Consider the following 20,251-nt stretch of genomic DNA (forward strand, 5'->3'; position numbering starts at 1 on the left):
GGACATTATTCATTCCCTCCTGACCCCGGAGTTCACGTCTCTATACAAATGTGCAAAATTGAAATGAAATAGAGGGAATTTTTTAACATAGCGTGTTTTCTCTGAGTTGGTTTTCATTGGTGCTGAAAACAGGCGCACTCAACTCCCAGCTTACGCTATGGGGAAAACCTCTTTTCCACGAGATATTGAAGCCAAAAATTATCCTTAATTTTATATTAATGTAAAACGCTTTGCAGCAGCAAGCAGACACAGGCGAGACAGCTCGCGTGCCTATTGGTTGCTCTTGCGGCAAATGCAGCAGCCTATCGAGAGACTCTGCGTGACGTAATGACCAATGGGGGCAACCCGCGCCCATATCGTCACGTCCCGCTAGAAAGGGCGTGGTCTCGCCCTATAAATATCCTCGTTAGGCTGGTACAAGCTGATTTTCATCTCTTCAGCGAAGCACACGCATCGCTGGATCCGGAGTGAGAAGCCGCGCCGTCGAAGCAAGCTTTTCAGCGGGACGAGCTTCTGGAGTCGCTGGCCTCGCCGCCTTCAACTGCCGTACCTGCTGCGCTTTCCGGCGTGCTATATCCTTTTATATCCTACTGTATTTAACTCTGCTGAGAAGTGTTAGCTCGCTTACTTGACGCGACTTTCACTTCTCGTCACAAAAGAGCTGCGTCTTTTTAAAGATGCCTTCCTGTGGCTTGTGCCGCGCCCCACTCAGCGACGGAGACCGTCACTGTCATCTGTGTGTCCTGCCTGGGTGAGGATCACGCGGCTATCGCTCGCTGACGGCGGATGCCCTCATTGCGAGCTTTTGCCCATGCTGACTCTGAGGACTCGCCTGGCATCATTCTCCGAGCCTTCACCACAGCCCGCCGTGGTGCTGCGGCGCAAGAAGCGCCGCAAGAAGCGCCGCGCCCAGCGCGCTCCCGAGCTCTCTCCAGCCCGCCAAAGCTCGCAACCGCCGCGCAACAGACTGGACGGACGCTTTCTCGGGAAAGACGAGGCTCCGTCGAAGTCAAGGCCCGCCCCCTTCCTCCCTGAACTACACGAGGAAGCGACTAAGTCGTGGAACGCCCCCTTCTCCGCCAGGCTGCGTACCTCTGCCTCGGCTGCTTTCTCCACGGTGGATGGTGCGAAGGACAGAGGGTACCTCTCCGTTCCCCCTGTTGAGCCAGCTGTAGCGTCTCATCTTTGCCCGCCCTCCGCTGGACGGCGCGCTCACACGACGCTCCTCTCTAAAGCCTGCCGAGTGACATCAGCTATGCACAGACGCGCTTACACCGCCGCCGGGCAAGCAGTTTCAGCGCTGCACACTATGGCTATCCTGCAGATCTTCCAGGCCGACCTTCTCCTTAAACTGGACGAGGAAGGACCCGAAGCGATCTGCGTGGCGGACCTGAGAAGTGCTACAGACCTCGCTCTTCGCGCTGCTAAAGCCGCTGCACAGGCCATAGGACGGAATATGGCCTCTCTCACCGTGGCTGAGAGACACTTATGGCTGACGCTGTCCGAGATGACGGAAGCCGAGCGCTCTGTGTTCCTCGACGCGCCCATTTCACCAGCGGGCCTCTTCGGATCTGCCGTCAAAGATTTCGCGGACAGATTCATGGAGGTGCAGAAGACTTCACAGGCTATGAAGCACTTCCTTCCGAAGCGCTCGAGCTCCGCTGCAGGCCGCTCAAAACAGCCGTCTGGTCGCAGCTCTGAGCCGCAACCTGCACCGCCCGCCGCTTCACAGCGCCGCCACGCCCGAGACCAAAGACCGCGCTCTCGCTCTGCTGGACGCCGCCCCCCTCAGCGCGGGCCCCGGCCGAGGATTGAGATCAAGCCCGAGGCCTCAAAGCCTTCCTAGCCACTCTAGGAAAGCGACGGTGTTCAGATCCCGCTGTGGCTGGTTCTCCACCAAAACTTCTCGCTCGGTCAGTTCCAAGCATCGTGACTGTCCCAGTGTATTTCGCAGTGAGCCAGCCGGTGTCTCAGCCCGTTTGCCTGCGCACAAAAGCCGTTTTTACGGCTACCCAGATAAATCCAATAAAGAGTGCATTTTCTGGTGTTCCGGCCACGGCTGATGGTGTTATGAGTGTTATAAGAATGCCCACGCCCCAGTGCCCATTCCCACACCCAGACACAGCCCGCCACGGTGCAGGGCTAGCACAAATAAAATCGACTCAGGTCGATTGTGCACAAAATGTAGTGAACGCGCCCATAACACAATGCCCGCTTACACTACACGCTGCGTGTCCCTTGGTTTCTGTAAAAACGAAACCAACACACATTCAGTCGGCCCTAACCGACAGTGTTTCCAGTGTAATAAATGTGCCCGCTGTCCCGCGCCCACATTTTCACACAAACACACCGAATCCTACGGGATCTGCCCCGCTCACTTTCTCTGCACAATCTGCCATAGAGAAGCTGAGCGCGGCCAGGCCGCCCGCTGTAATCAGCGCGCCCCCCGCCTCGAACGCTGTAAACACGGTGTTGTGTTCCCAGTATACCAGGGCTCTCGAGCTGCCGTTTTGCCGCGGCCAGAGCCCGGACTTCATTCTGCCTCTAGCTATTCACGCAGATGCGTGGTCAAAGCTTCCCGGGGTATCAGAATGGGTGCTGAACACTATAAAGAGAGGCTACTCGCTACAATTCGCTCGACGCCCTCGCCGTTATACGGCGCGTGTCGAAACTACGGTACAAAAACGAAGTGTCTCATCTACTTCGTGCCGAGATAGCGAAACTACTGAGCAAAGGGGCTATAGAACCTTTATCTCAGGCTCAGAGCGAAGGGGGCCTATACAGCAGATATTTTCTGGTACCGAATAAAGATGGGGGTCTCAGACCCAATTTTAGATCTGCGACAGCTGAACAGAGCGCTTGTGAAACGCCAGTTCAGAATGCTTACGACCAGGAAAATCCTTGCGCAACTGCGCCACGGGGACTTGTTTATGTCAATAGATCTGAAAGACGCCTATTTCCAAATACAAATAGCGTCCCATCACAGGCGATTCTTGAGATTCGCTTTCGAGGGCCAGGCGTATCAATACACAGTCCTGCCGTTCGGCCTGTCCCTAGCACCCCGTACATTTACGAAGTGCATGGACGTGGCGCTCGCACCCCTGAGACTTCAGGGCATGCGAGTCCTGAACTACTTGGACGATTGGCTGATTCTAGCTCGATCACGATTGGAGCTCATAAAACACAGGGCCGCATTACTCAAGCACCTCGAGGAGCTGGGCCTCACAGTCAATTGGGCGAAAAGCTCACTGTCTCCCAGTCAGAAAATTTCCTTTCTGGGAACAGTGTTAGACTCGCTATCCATGACGGCACGCCTGGCACCGGAGCGCGGACTAAATATTCAGCGCGTCGCAAAATCCTTCCGCCACGGCTCGATAGTTCCGCTCAAAAGGTTTCAGAAAATTCTGGGGTTAATGGCCTCAGCAGCCTCTGTACTCCACTTGGGCTTGCTTCGCATGCGCCCACTGCAGATGTGGTTGAAAGCGCGGGTTCCGCCCAGGGCATGGACAGCGGGTCTGTTCCGCCTCAAGGTCGACCTACAGTGCGTTTCAGCTCTGGAACCTTGGAAAATAACCGACTGGTATCAGTCAGGTTTAAGTCTGGGGACCGCTTCGAGTGTGAAGGTGGTGTCTACGGACGCCTCCACCTCGGGGTGGGGAGCGCTGCTCGAGGGCAGACCGCTAGCTGGCCTGTCGTCAGAACGGGAAAAGCTCCTTCACATAAACTGCTTGGAGATGATAGCAGTCGACAAAGCGCTACGGCGCTTTTGTCCCCAGGTGACAGGCCACCATGTCTTGGTCCGGTCGGACAACATGTCAGTGGTGGCATACATAAATCGCCAGGGCGGCGTCAGGTCACGAAACCTTCACAGGCTGACGGAACGCCTCCTGGTCTGGGCTCAGCACAACCTGCTCTCACTAAGAGCAGCGCACGTGCCTGGTCACCTGATTGTGGGACCAGACAGACTGTCCAGGAACAATGTTCCAGCAGGGGAGTGGTCGCTGCACCCGCAGACGGTCCAGCTGCTGTGGAGAACGTTCGGCAGAGCACAAGTGGACCTATTCGTGTCCCACGAAAATGCTCATTGCCCGAGGTTTTTCTTGAAAAGCAAGGACGCGCTGGCTCATGTTTGGCCCCGCTGTCCCCTATATGCTTTTCCTCCTGTCTCGCTCCTTCCTCAAGTGTTGGAACGAATCAGGGGAAACGGATGCCCAGTGCTGCTCGTAGCTCCGCTCTGGACAAACCAGACGTTGTTTCCTGCCCTGATGCAGCTGACCAGCACTGCCCCATGGCCTGTACCATTGAGGAGAGACCTCCTCTCTCAGGCGGGGGGCTCGATTTGGCATCCTCGCCCAGAGCTGTGGTCCCTGCACGCATGGGCCATCAACGGGTACCCGCTAGCCTCCCAGAAGGAGTGTTAAACACGATCGCGCAGGCTAGAGCTCCGTCTACCAGGTGGCTCTACTCCTTGAAATGGTCTGTTTTCTCTGCATGGTGTCAAGCCCAGAGTTTTTCACCTGTGGACTGCGGGGTTTCGGAAGTGCTTTCCTTCCTTCAAGAGCTACTGGATAAGGGCAGGACCCCATCCACGCTCAAAGTATATGTGGCGGCCATAGCAACGTTTGCAAAACCGGTGTCTGGCCAGTCACTGGGGAAGAACGACTTAGTCGTACGTTTCCTTAGGGGAGCTCGGAGGCTAAACCCTCCCAGGCCCCCTTCAGTCCCGACGTGGGACCTTTCCACGGTCCTGGAGGCCATGAAAGGCGCCCCGTTCGAGCCAATCCAGCTGGGGGACATGAGACACCTGTCGTTCAAAACAGTGTTTCTCACGGCTCTCGCTTCAGTGAAGCGCATAGGGGACTTGCAGGTGCTTTCAGTAAGCGCGTCATGTATGGAGTTTGGGCCTAATAACTCGAAAGTCATCCTCAAACCTAAGCACGGGTATGTGCCGAAATCCCTCAATACACCGTTTAGGGCCCAGGTAATTTCCCTGTCCGCCCTTCCGGTTCTCAATGAGGAGGAGGACGCGAGTCTCCTTTGCCCCGTCAGGGCACTGAGAGCTTATGTGTCGCGCTCGTCTGTTTTCATACAGACTGAGCAGCTTTTCGTTTTGTTTGGGGGGCGTTCCAGGGGACTTGCCGCCTCGAAACAGAGCCTATCCAGATGGATAGTGGATGCCATTGCGCTCGCTTACACTGCAAAGGGCCTGCAGTGCCCTTTGGGTGTCAGAGCGCACTCCACGAGAGGCGTGGCCTCTTCGTGGGCATGGTCTGGCGGGGTTACCCTGCAGGATATCTGTACGGCCGCGGGGTGGGCCTCGCCGTCTACATTTATAAAATACTATAACCTGGAGGTACCTGCCTTACAAGCTAAGCTTTTGGCGGTCTAGAATTCAGTGCTGCCCTCGAGTATTGACACATGTATGGCCATCCAGTTCAGGCTGAAAGCTTTCACCCTGGCTGCGCGTTTAATTGTCATGTAATAACCCTGTTGGGTGCTATTTTATAAGGAATGATGCTTCCAGCCTCTCTTCCTTCACTCTATGTGAGTTCATGGTGATTATGCACTATATGGGCCCTGGGCGTTGCCTCTGGGACTTTGGTGTTGGATCTCTGTACGCACGGCGTGTTGCATTGTGTTCCCCATAGCGTAAGCTATTACGCAGTACGAGAGATACTCTCGTAAGAGAACGTACTCGGTTACTAACGTAACCTCGGTTCTCTCTAGAGAGGGAACGAGTACTGCGTATCTTGCCGTGCTTGGAATACGCTCTGGTTCGCTTCGGCGATGAAAACCAGCTTGTACCAGCCTAACGAGCATATTTATAGGGCGAAACCACGCCTTTTCTGGCGGGACGTGACGATATGGGCGCGGGTTGCCCCCATTGGTCATTACGTCACGCAGAGTCTCTCGATAGGCTGCTGCATTTGCCGCAAGAGCAACCAATAGGCGCGCGAGCTGTCTCGCCTGTGTCTGCTTGCTGCTGCAAAGCGTTTTACATTAATATAAAATTAAGGATAATTTTTGGCTTCAATATCTCGTGGAAAAGAGGTTTTCCCCATAGCGTAAGCTATTACGCAGTACTCGTTCCCTCTCTAGAGAGAACCGAGGTTACGTTAGTAACCGAGTACGTTATAAAACAGTAATCAAAATAAAGAGGAAAAACCGCACTCTCTAGTTTTATCTCATTTATTTATACCATGTCCACACAGACGCGTTTCGGCCTAAGCCATCATCAGTGAGTGTGTGGTGTGAAACAAAGAGATTGCTTTTTAACATCACAGGTGAACCCCATTAAAGGGATAGTTCACTTTGAAATAATTTTTTGGTATGTTTTAGCTTACCTTAAGGGCATCCAAGATGCAGGTGTCTTTGTTTCCGTAGTAGTTTCAATTTTGATATTTTTAGGTCAAACCGTTCTTGTCTGTCAGTCATATAATGCAGGTCTGTCACCACCTCAAAGAGCATGCACAGAGAAGTCCAAATTAAACATGATTTAATGACTTGTAAATGTAAGTACACATTGATGGGCTAAGACACAAAACGAGCGGTTTGTGTGAGAAAACGAACAGTATTTATATCGTTTTTACCTCTTGTAAACACAGCCACGTCCAAGTGATCTGAGGGCGCCGGCGCTTCGGTCTGCGCAAGCGCCGGAAAGCGCCGGAAGTGATCTCTCGCGCGTGTACGTCACTCATTGTTTACACAGATTAGAGATTGTAGGTAAGACGGCTAATTAAAATGGTACTAATTTGCGCTTATCCGGGATGTTTAAACCGTCGTAAAAGAAAACAATTAAAAAAATAATAATAATAAAACAATTGTATGAGTGACGTACATGCGCGAGATATCACTTCCGGCGCTTTCCGGAAAAGACCGAAGCGCCGGCGCCCTCAGATCACTTGGACGTGGCTGTGTTTACAAGAGGTAAAAACTATATAATACTGTTCGTTTTCTCACACAAACCGCCCCTTTCGTGTCTTAGGCCATCAATGTGTACTTACATTTACGAGTCATTAAATCATGTTTAATTTGGACTTCTCTATGCATGCTCTTTGAGGAAGTTACCATAGACCTGCATTATATGACTGACAGACAAGAACGGTTTGACCTAAAAATATCAAAATTGAAACTACTGCGGAAACAAAGACACCTACATCTTTGATGCCCGTGAGGTAAGCTAAAACATACCAAAAATTAATTTCAAAGTGAACTATCCCTTTAACATCCAATCAGCAACGCCAGGTGCATCAATTTACCAACATAAAAACACACAAAGAGTAACAACAAAACAAATCATAAACAATGCTCACATGTAACCCTTATAAACAATAAAAAAAAATATATATATATATATATATACATTATATATATATATATATAAGAAAATAAAAAAATAAAAAAATAAAAACAATAAAACAGAAATAAACACCAGGTTAAACATGAGAATTAAATGAATAAACTTAAAAATTACAGATTAAATTGTTTACAAGAAACAGTTTAACGTCAGTTCTTCATTTAGACCATTTGGGTATACCGTTTGAAGCGTATACATCCAAAAAGCCTCTCGTTGAAGGAGATAGCGCTCCCTTTTGGTTTTCATTGGAAAATAGTAGCGAGAACACTGGCAAAATGTATCTTTTTGTATTCCTCAGAAGAAAGGAAGAAACCGGTTTGGAACAACATGAGGGTGAGTAAGTCTCAATAGTGTCAACGGAAAAGACAGGACAAATTGAACAGGACTAATTCAATTATTCACCTGGAAGACTAGAGCATCTGTCCTTTGACCAGCAGTGAGACAGAACAATGTTTTGGTACTTAGTGAAAGTTAAAGGGCTCGTATTACACACGCACACACACACACACACTCACGCACACACACGCACACACACACACACACACACACACACACACACACACACACACACACACACACACACACACACACACACACACACACACACACACACACATACACACACACACACACACACACACACACACACACACACACACACACACACACACACAGCGTAACACTGCAACAGCATAACTGGGAGACTGAGACTGTTTTACACGGTATCAGAGTCCTTTAGAAGAACGGACCAGCACATTTACACCATTAGCGGTGATTATAATATATTATTATATTATAGATTGTATATAATCAATAAAGTGATTATAGACCTGCCTGTCCAGAAACAATGTGTTCATTTTATCTCATGCTGCAACTATACCCACTACACCCACCCTAAATGAAAAGTCCTGATCAGTATGTTTTCAAAAAAACAAAAAACTATTTGGCAAGAGGGTAAAAAACGAATTATTTTTCTCAAGTAAATGTATCTCAAGGATGCTTAGACATTTTCACTTGAAAAAAAAACAAGATTAAACATGGTCTCAGATCTGTTATTGAGAAACAATTGATAGCTCCCAAACAACATAAAACTTCACTTGTGCAGAAACTTCATAAAGTTCACTATAAAAGAGTGAGTCGTCAAATAATTTTAAAAGAATGTAAAAAGACAGATCACAGCAAAGGAAGTACCTTGGGCAAAAGAGCCAGTGACCAAGCCGAAAAAGCAGCTTAGCATGCTGGTCAACTCCTTCTGACAGTCATTCTTAAAGTCGTTCACCACATCCATGTCTCTCGTCCTTCAGTAACGTCCCTCGAATGTCTCAACAGCTGATCGAACAGTCACTGTTAAACTACTGTAACTCACACAACGGAAAAAGTCCAATCAAACCATCACCAGAAGACAGACTAATCTATAAAAACTTTACCTCAAAAACAGTATGACATCAAACTTCCTCCTCACTTAAAAGAGAGGTCCCAGATCAGGTTTTTCAGAGTCAAGATCAAATTTAGAAGAGGAGTTTTATTTGGGCTGCTGTGATTGTCGAATTAGTCTATATCCATTTCTTTCTCAGTGAATCAACAAATCCATACTAACTTTCTGAGATCCAGTGCTGGAGGGTTTTGCTGCGAAGTGCAGAAAAGTCTCAATGTGACCCAATGTAGAACACACTGCTGATTTGCTATCTGGATAACGTTACACCTCCCAATCCAGAAGTGGACAGTAATCCAAACCAAACAGCTAGTGAGGTCTTCAGTGTCCTGACAGAGTTCTGCTGTATATATCTGAACATATCCTGGACTGTCTAGGAATTAAAGCTATGAACAGGAAGTGTCACTGATCAGAGAGAGAGGGAGAGAGAGAGAGAGAGAGAGAGAGAGAGAGAGAGAGAGAGAGAGAGAGAGAGAGAGAGAGAGAGAGAGAGAGAGAGAGAGAGGGATGACAAGCAGAATGCTCAAGTTTCGCAGGAAGCATGTACAGTATGTTGTACAGTCAGAATACATCAAATAATCTAACAAAGTGCATTTAAACAAATGATGCTTCAACTTCTCAAAACTAAAAAATGTTCAATTACTTTTAAGTCAATATCCCTGAAGTTCAAACAGGTGTCCTAGCAGAGTTCACATTAAAAAATAATTTGATCCACAATATGTTGGCATTTTGGAATTTTCCACATACCAAATACTTTTATATGTATACACAAACATGAATCATACTTTAAAGGGGTCCTATTAGGCCCTTTTACGAAGTCTTGTTTTAGGGTTGTCCCTGAATATATTTTCATGCTTGATTGTTCAAAAAACGCATAATTTTTTCACATATTTTACATTATTACAGCTCCTCACTCCCTAATGTCATGGTTTTCAATGTCACGTGTCTTTTTCGATGTAGCCCCTCTTTCCGAAATATTAAATGTGCTTTGATTGGTTAGCTGACCCAGTGTGCAGTGCTTCAGCGCATGTTCGGGAAATGTCACGCCCCTTCTTAACCGCAAGCTCTACTCAGATGTAAATATTAACGATGGCATCAATTTCAAACCATTTCGGGCCCGATTCAGACCCTGACAATGTTAACAACAGGATTGTGCTGAATAATTTCAACCATGGACTTTGCAAGCACGGATTTCACAGGACGTTTCAGAGTGGTATGTTTTTTGTAATTTTCTTATAGATATGTTGTTATCCACCATTTCATCATATTTGTCGGTAAACCATGGTAATACAAACAGCAATCGATCACAAAATCATGGATAATTTTCCTAAGTGGCGGTGAAGTCATACAAAAAAAAGAGCTTAAAAGCTACAATAAACACTACATCAATACTTTAATGTTAGTTAGCAGGCTAGTGGAGCCACAGCTTTATGTTATAGTTATCAAAGCAACTACATAAAGCTTATAACTGGAACTGTTAAAGGACAACTACAAATAATAAGACATACTTGCAAGTTGTGATCCATGAACAACAGATTGCCCCAACAAAATGGGAATGGCTCCGTCTTTCAGGAGAAGCTGTTGTGCATATATCCTGCATTGTGCTGTCTTCTGGAGGCTGTTCTCCGTAAAATGAGCAGTGCACAGACAAGCGTTGAGGTTATAATGTTCAGGAATAGTGTTAAAAATACATTTTAACCTCTCTAAGTACGTCAACCTTAGGACAAACCTTTTCCGGGGTGCAGCGACAACAACTCTTCTTCTTATCTAAAGCAGCAACATGACATCATGACTTTGCGTAAACATACACGCCACTTTCAATTCAAGTGGCGTGTTATCTATACGCATTTTGAGCTATCCGCGTGTATGTCCACGCCGAAATCTTTTGCGTGTATGTCTACGCCATTAAACGTCCGAGTGATTCCGCGTGTATGTGTACGCCGTTAAATGTCCGAGCGAAACGAAGCAAAATCTATATCTACATCTGGGGAGCGATATTTCTTTTCCTAGGATGGTAGGAGAAGACTCATAAATGGTATTAACCCCAGTGACGGGTAGGTTTAGGGACGGGGTTGGGGTAGGTCATATATTTATATATACATAATACAGTAATATAACGTTAAGTCAAAGGCGTTGATAAACACGCTGAAAAGCGATTATGCACGCCAATGTTGATAGCACGCCAAAAATGGAAATACGAATTGGCGTGTCATACATACGCCATTTCATGAGATCAGTCTGAAAGCAGACCAACATGTCCTTGTAGGGTTTGTGATGTCACCAACCCGGGAAGAAGCTTGTTGTAGTTCCTACCAGCCATTTGTTGAAGTCCTTAAAAAGCGTTTTCTGTGAAATAAAATATCTCCCTTTGCATTGAACCTTGAGCATCGTAACTTTGCAGATGTTGTTTATGCTCAAACAGCAACATTACACTCTAACTAAAGTAAAAAAAGAAAAGAAAAAGATATCATAATCAAGGACCCCTTTAATACTTTCAATAGTTGTAATACTTTTAATAGTTTTCAATAGTTTTTAGGGCTACTGTAGATTCAAGGCCACTAGTTTGATTTTGAGACACTTCTCATCCTCCGTCTCTTATTTCACTCTTCCTATAGCCCTCTCTGATTTCCCCATTTGCAAGCCAATCTCTGATTTCCTGATTCTGCCAATAGAGAGCCCCTTTCTTTTAATGGTGCCACAAACTGGTTCAGTGTCTCTTTCGACACTCTCATGAGTGATTCTCTCAGCTCTTTCAGCAATCTTGAGAGCAAAAAAAAAACCTATTAAATCAATTTAGCATAATGACAAACACTTACTAATATATCACACATTAACACTTCATTAAATATTCATAAGCATTCATAAAAGCATTGTCTTCAAAAAACGATGTGTACAACATGATAAAAGTCTTTGTTTCATATGAGCTAATGCATTACACAAATTTGTTTCCCCACATAACCACCAGACGGCACCAGCCGAGCACAGTGAAGAACATAATGATATGCAACGTCTGGCACTAGGCATGTCACCTTTAGTGTGGAAAAATAAAGGACACCCTTGATTTTACATCATTTTAAAGTTCACATTTAATGACTCTGAAAATGTAAACATCAAGTAAAAATGAATAACATCTTTTCCGTACACCTTAAATACACTTGAGTATCTTACTATTTTTTTAAATGTTTTTTTTTAAATCGTTTTAAAATATCAAGATTAAGTTATATGTATTCAAATGATCTGATATTATCTAATACAAGACTTAGTTTTTTTGCAGAAAAATATATCAAATATACATTATTTATAAGAAATGCCAACACTAGTGAAAAAAAAAACTTTTACCAAAATGTATTTAAAATACATTTATTTCTTATACTTATAAATATTATAATTAAACTTTATTTGGAGTATTTATTTATTGCACAATGTACATTTGTTAATATTAAGCCTAAAATGTGTTTTAATATCACTATTAGTAAGAATAGTATGACCACTATATAATATCAGTCTTTAAATGCAAAATATTTTAAGTGTACCTAAATTATACTTACGTATATCTTTAGTTGAACTTCCGGATAACTAAAGTGCATTAAGTACAAAATTAGTTGTTCCAATTTAGCAGACTTTAAGTATACCAATTTTGTACCAAAAGTAAAATAGCAAGGTATTTATATTAAGTACATAATTATGTAAATGTATTTGTAGTATACTTAGCATAAAATAAATGCATTTCAAATACTTTTTAGTATATTTATTTTTCACTAGGTAAACCATTTAAATTACATGTTTGTTTTTATTATAACATCAGGACATGGTTGACTTTATGTCCCAAAAAATATGAAAGTATGTTTTAGCAAAATTCGAGAGGAGCCCGTTTAGATAATCTACCCAATCAGCAAGAGGAGGCCAATATACAGTTTATAGCTGACTCACCTCTGTCTCTCGACAGTTTTCCAGCATCCCTCCACCACCCCAACTTCCTATCCCAACCAGGGATATCGGGGTAGTACTCTGGGTTCGGGCTAAAATTCTGAGCCCAGACAGGACAGTGCTAATAAAACCAACAAAGTTTGAACAAGCAGTACCTTTTAGAAGGTTGGCTTTAACCTCTATTTTGATACAATCTCAGTTATGGCCCACAGAGGGCTAGCTTACGTGAAGAGAGTGGCAACACAGATCGATCAAAACCGAATCAACCTGAATCCATTCCCTGTGCCATGTTCAACAGAGACACTTCTGCTGAGGTCTGTTTGATCAATGTCACCCCTCTTGAGGTCAAGGCTCAACATCTGTGGTTACAAGCTGCCTCGGGACTCATTTACTAATGGAGACGAAGTGATTAGCAGGTGGAGGATGTCATATATAAAGATTGCATGTATTTACATGCATTCTCTGCTGGTAACAATAAAAACGCTCCATAAAAGTATAATTAAAGTGGTTCGGAAAATATTCCAAGTATTTTGAAGCTTGAGCAACAGACTGAAATGAAGTTTGTACTGAAATGAAGCCCCACCTTGGCTTGATATGCTTTTGGGAAACATGGACCTGAATGATTTGTTCATGAATCAGATTGATATGGTTCTTGAGTTCACAGTTATCTCACTGGAAAGGGCGATTTTGATAGCCTGGGAAAACCCAGACAACTTCCGGCAAATTTAGATTTGCTCTGAAAGTTAGTCTGACAAAGAGCTCATTCAAGCCCATTTCCAATCCGTCGAAATCGCGGCACCAATCAGAAACGTTGGGGCGGGCTTTACACAATGACGACAGCGCTGGGATTTTGAAGCAGATTTTGTAGCCTACATTACAGAGATGGATGCCGCCATCGAACATCACTCGTTCGAATCAGCTATCGCGTCTGTTTTAAGCGATTTGAACGTTTCCTTTTTGTTAAAAACCGAGCAAAAAACAACACTCGGCCGCTCTGCATACGTCATCTCCTCCATCACTCTGATTGGTTTTAGGTCTATCCGCGACGTCCGTTGGTGACGCCCCTCTGGAAATGATTTGTCTATGACGCTTTGCCAGACCATAACTGAGTTACAACTGAGAATGGTCTAGTTTTATCCAGGCTACGATTTTGAGTGAATTTCAGCGAAATGTTGGTTTGTTAATCAAAGATAGCTATTGTTTCTCAATTGACAGTCTCATATCTTAGGCATGGACATTTCTCTTTCCGTTCAGGTCTAACTGGTTATTTGAAGGTGAAGTAACGTGATCGAAAAGCTTGCCCCTACTGTTTACCAGATGGCTGGTAATGATTTAAAAAATTACGTTATTTGATTGATTTGAAATTGTTGTATGTCACACGCAAGCTTACAGATAGGAACTACGTATCAAGGATGTAACAGTGAACAAATCGGAGCAAATGTTACAGAAGAAACCTGAAATTTATTTTGCGTAGCCAGGTCTAATGCATGTCATCTTTGTGTTAACATTGCACCCGACAGTTTTTGGTTTTATCAGACACTTAGTGTTCTTAAAGACTGAATGCTTCAGTCATCATTCATTGCAACTGCATTGAACAGGGCAGTACAAAAGTTAAAAAATTTGATCATCTAGTAAGTAAAAGGATGCGCTCAAATGTTATTGTGCAGAAGCTTAAAATTTGCCATTAATTTCTCTGCATTTAACTTGCGTTTCCTCTATGTAATTCAATTTATGTTCTTTTTTGGACCGCGTGTGTCCAGCATGTGACGTGTCACACCGTCACATATGCAGAAACACTCCATCAGCAGGCCTTCCTAAAAACCTAATTTCCTTTCCCGCCACTTCTCTGTCTCACCTTGCTCTTTGGGTCCGGTGCTGGCGATGATCCATTTGACCAGACAACACCTCATGAGGGCTTTCCGTGTGAAGCGAGGCCTCTGCCATTTGCCACTCTCCTTCTGTCGGCCTGTGCCAGGCTCCAGCCCATTGGCATCACCCAGCAGACTGCCATCCCCCAACTTGCCATCCTCCTGGGAGAGAAACAGACAATGACAAAGAGTCTATTTCTTCTCACTCAGCTGATCCAATCTTGCAAGATGTGTGTTTGTGTTAAATTAAATTCTACTCAGCATGAGAACAGCAAATGGTAGAATGTGTCTCGCTTATGTTACAACGTGGTCTTTTACTAGAAGAAGAAGAAGACATAATTGTCCTCAGGGGTGTGAATATTGCATATGTAAACAGATGGTATTGCTGCGTTCAGATGACAGATTTTGAAGATGACATCACTCAAACATGAATTGATTTATTCGCTTTTTGGTTCCCTGTTTTTTTGGTTACCACTGCCAACAAAACAAATAAACAAAACTAGATTTTCATCTGCTAAAGAAAATACTAGTGCTTGCAAGGCAGCCAAAGCATAAGGGAAGATTTCAAGGGTGAAGGGGAAGATGTTTTTTGTAACCTAAAACACAATAAGCCTACATATATTTCTTCAGGAGGTTGTCATGTTGTTGCAATGGAGATGTGAATAAATGAGGTTTACATCAGTCTAAAATGAGCTTTTATTATCCTTAGGTTGTTTATTTTGTAAAAAAATAAATATAAACGTGAAATGACAAATTATCATGGGACATGTGCATATACATGTAGAAATGTTTCATATCAGCCTCTGAATCTAAAGTCTGCTGCAAATATACAGGCATGAACCATAAAATATGAAAAAGGTCATGTAAAACTCTGTGACCTGCCATCAGCCACACTGACATCATCATAGCGCACAGGCTGACCATGACATAATCCGAAATTATGTCACAAGATGATCTGTCATTATAGATAATATCATGCCTTCTTAGAATCCTGTCATTAACATTCAAATCGAGATATAGAGGCAAAATTCTTTTTTTAAAATCTGATTTAAGCCTGTAACATTTTGAACTATAATAAAATATTAAATGATCCTTTGAGCTCTGTAAAAATGACAAAACTGTATCATAGCAAGCATAGTTTCTGCCAAAAATATCTTAGTTATTATTTTTTTTACAATAAAACTGTGGTAACTTGGTATCAGCCACAATCATCATATAGACAGTTTACAGGTTATCCCATTTTAATTTAATATTTTATATAGTAGGCCTATAGTAACAATAATTCCAGTAACTATGGAGAAGGAAAATATGGTTACACTATAATTCAGTTTATGTTTCCTTCTTCTCTCCTCTATTTCTTCACCAATACCTCAAGCCAAGACTCATTTCAAACATCTCGACAAGTGATGAAAACCAGTTGTTTCTGAAGCCATATCAACATTGCTTTGAACAATGATTTCATAAAGCATATTATTGGGTCACATGGCCCTGGTGGAGGCCATGATTACATTTCCCACTGACAGAGGAAATATCTTGTGACAGTCCCCAAACCCCCATACATACTTGTGAGCATACTAGTTTCTACACAATGATAAGATCCACAAATTCAACAGTCAAGCAGACCATTATCTTCACAATGTTATTGCGTGTTTATCTAGGATTAGACAATCAAAAATGAATCACACAGAACAATACAGAGGGATTTCACTGTTGCAAAAGATCTTAACTATTAATCAAGTATTCTCAACTCTTGCTGGCTTTTCCACTGTTAAAGAACTGCTCTACGTCTTGTTTTAAAAAAAAAAAAAAAAAAACGAATGCTGTTTTCTCTCATGCTGCGGGTGCTGTGTGAAGATGTCTTATTTTGTTATCAATCACGACTCATTGCTTTGTGTTTGCATACATAATGCACTTTTGGCGCTGCTCACTCTTATTGATGGTTTGTGTAAAGCTGAGAGAAACAAATGTAGCCTATCGGTGCATATTTTGTCATGTTTGGCTACTCGGCTTAGTTATATGTTTTGGTTTTATTGTTTTGAGAGAATTGATCATCATTTTAGGAAAAGTACTCGCATTTGTCCGTGTTCATTAGTTTACGATCTGTCTAACAGTCCTGTCTAACACGTTATTAAATAGAACTGTTATACATAGAAAGTAGACAGTATATGAAATGGTATTAGCATATGCCGTGTGGTTGATGTCCAATGTCGCTAGCTGAGAAGAAAATGATTTGCGTGCGTTTGGCCAATCAGCGTACACTAATAATTCACTGGTAATTCCTATAGTGCTGGTTTAGACCCTACTCTGAAGTACGAGCTACATTAGTTCCTCCAAAAGGAGTTCCTAGAAGGTTCCTCCGGTGCGAAAGCCACTATTGTAACAAACAAAGTGGAGACATGATGTAAATAAAAGATTCATTGTGCAGTTTTGACAGATTCATTGATTAATACGGGAGTTTTGACACTCGATGAGTTCGTGGCGAACTGACTGACAGCTTCAGTGATGGAAGCGTACGTTTTTTACTCGGTCTAAATTCATTCGCAATTTGAAGAAAAGTTTTTTTTTTTATTAGACTGTGACTTTCCCTACATACAGTTACATTTAATATGGTAACATTTAAATGAGCTAATATTCAGACATTTGAGATTGAAGTGCTGTAAAAGGTTGGAAGTGGGACTGTCACATCGAGGGAGTAAAATTGGATGATGTCATCAGAGTCTACCATACCTTGGCTTTTGGTGAATTGACGCCACTGACATCACAGGTGTAAATTACATTTTAAAATATGGTAAAATAGAAGACAGTTCTTATAAATTGTAATGATATTTCACTATAATTTTTTATTTTTACATTTTACTGTATTTTTCATCAAATAAATGCAGCCTTGGTGAGCATAAGATAACATTTTTTGAATGGTAGTACAACGCAGGGTGAACTGAACTAAACAGCAATGTGTGCCTCTTGTACAGTCTGTATTTGGGTCATATAATACTGAACACACCGCTTGATTTCAGAATGACCTTTGCCAAGTGAAGAAATATGGAGAAAGATGAAAAATACCAACATTTGAGCAACTTAATGGGACAATGTGGCATTTCACTGCTCCCATGAGTTATTTCAGCACACCCCAGGATCACCTGTATGGGAACCAACAAAACCTGGACTGGAGCAAACACATATGAAATAGACTGGATAAACAAACTGCCAATAATCGTAATTTGGTGGCGGAAGCGTTTCTGGATCATTCCAGGTCATTTTAACCCCTGCCTTGTCTGTCATCGCCAAACTTTAAGACCAGGACGGGTCTTGTTTATAAAGGAATCCCCCTGACACGCACTGTACTACACCTCGTTCCTGCACAGCACAACTCCGCTCATTCGTCTTTCACTCAATTATTCAGACCCTAACTCTATAAAAACCCCATCAATAAAAGATCGGCAGAGAGAGCGAGCGAGCAGGAAACAGAAGGACAAAAGCCTCTTTTACGAGCACACACAAAAGCATGGCAGGTAGAGGTTTGAGAGCCGCCTCTCTCTTCATAAACTCACAAAGGAGCCCGTCATCATCCTGAGAGGGCTTTTATAGAGATAAACACAGACATTGATTAGGCTCTCAGGGAGAGGTTGGTTTAGGCCAAGCTGTAAATGCTGAGCAGCATGAGCCGGGTCGAAACACAATCGCTAGAAACGGAGCTAAATGCCAGGTGAGAGCGGGACTGTCGAAGAATATGACACATCAGACAGCCACTACGGGCTGAATCCTGACAGTGAGTGTAATCGGCTAAATTAAAAATGGAAGAGCCGCTGCTCTTGCCGCATAAAGTCTAAGGAGATTGAATTAAAAGTATGGTTGGGATTAATGACTGGGTGTGTGATAAAAATGGCAAATTAGGTATTAGAACGACTTTGAATTAGGATAAAGAGACACGTTTGCATCATATTTGTTCTGCTGAATTAACACATTTTATGATTCAGACAATTCCCATCTGGTGAGACAGCATGTCAACGTTTTTACTGATCTTAGTTTACTTCATTTTTCACTTTGTTCTTTCTTTTTACCCCGTCTTCTGTTTGCCATTTTTTGTGCACTTGAGCTGGTTGATATGACCAAAAATACCCAATCTCAACATTTTTCAGGCTTTTGATCAATACACTCTGGGTGGCTGGGTTCAGCCTGTTGGGTTATTTGAAATATTTTTACCCAGCTAGTTTGCTGGGTAGTTTACCTGTAACTCAGTTGATGGGTAATTTTTACTGTCAATACAAATGATGAACCCCCTTACATGCCCACCTAGCGCTGGGTCAGTGTAACCCAATTACGGGTAGTCTGTGCCAAACAGGTTAAAACTGGATACATTTGTCAACAGTCATTTTGTGTCCTGTTCTGAGAGAAAACTTCCTGAGGGGAAACGTCCTGAATGAAATTAAGGCTTGTATTATATTGTATTCCTATCAAATTATTACTGTACAAATAGGAAAAACGTCTGTAGTCTCACATTTTACTTTTTTATTTTACATGTAAGTCGTAGCTAACGTCTGCTTGGAACGCTAGCCCTCTTCAAACAGAGCATACACCTAAACTGCACTCAAAACAAACATTTTGCTACCTCCCATTAAAACAGTAGGTAGCACAATTCGACAGAGAAAAATGCTACCTGTCAGATTGTGCTATCAGCATTATAATTAACATCTATACCTACCCCTGTAGCCAAATAACACAGTCATTTTTTTTGAGTTCAGAGTGTTTGGTCTTACTGTTCAAAAGGTCTGAGTCAGTAAGTTTTTTTTTATATTTTTTTTTTATGTTCACTAAGGCTGCATTTATTTGATCGAAAATATAGTAAAACAGTAATATTGTGAAATATTATTATTAATAAATTAAATATGACTATTATACATTTTAAAATGTAATGTATTCATGTCATGACAAAGCTGAATTTTCAGCAGTCCAGTCCTCAGTGTCACACGATCCTTTTGCTGATTTGAAATTTGCTGATTTGGTGCACAATAAATATAAATCTTACAATTACAAACTTACAGCACATTCAACATTATACAGTTTGTATCTGCATGCGTGTCAAGTCACCTTTATTTATACAGCCTTTTACACAATACAGATTGTTTCAAAGCAGCTTTACAGTGATAACAGGAAAATGATGCAATTTGGCTGTTGTTCAGCTGAAGTCAGTGTTGATTCAGTTCCATTGTAAAGATAATCAATTATTAAATTATTTAATCTATAAAGCACTTCTGCAAAAGAAAAAAAAAGATGTCATCGCCTAGCTCAGTTCTCATACAACAGTGTCAGTACAGGCGGATCAATAATATTGTTGAATATTGCCTTGGAATCAAACCTAGTAAAAGCCAAGTTATTTTATCAGTTTCTAACTATGAAAACAGGGATGAACGTGTAACAATTCACAAATATTTAAATAAATAAACAGCAAATTTTACTTAATAAAACATTTTAATAAATTAAAATATACCACTTGGTGACATTTTTGAGTGATGAACCAGTTGAAATGATTCACGGAAATGAACTGAACTCTCATTAAAGTCCCCATGAATTCAAAATTGACCATACTTACTTTGTTTGCCTAAATTGATCGTTTTGTGGTGAACAATTCATCCATGTTAGTCAATCCACACAAAAAATAATTTTTGGCTT

General features: G+C 42.7%; 1 protein-coding gene across 1 annotated transcript in view; it reads right to left on the reverse strand.

Annotated features, from left to right (window-relative positions):
- The window catches only part of kcnip3a (Kv channel interacting protein 3a, calsenilin), a 72,795-nt gene that overhangs the window by 36,426 nt on the left and 16,118 nt on the right, over positions 1-20,251 (reverse strand). The window contains exon 2 of the mRNA XM_056246539.1: positions 14,572-14,746. Coding sequence (XP_056102514.1) covers positions 14,572-14,746 — 175 coding nt within the window. The remainder of the gene's footprint in view (positions 1-14,571; positions 14,747-20,251) is intronic.

This window comes from Rhinichthys klamathensis, unplaced genomic scaffold (assembly GCF_029890125.1).
Source record: "Rhinichthys klamathensis goyatoka isolate OS25496 unplaced genomic scaffold, OSU_Roscu_1.1 h1tg000040l_1, whole genome shotgun sequence".
NCBI lineage: Eukaryota > Metazoa > Chordata > Actinopteri > Cypriniformes > Leuciscidae > Rhinichthys > Rhinichthys klamathensis.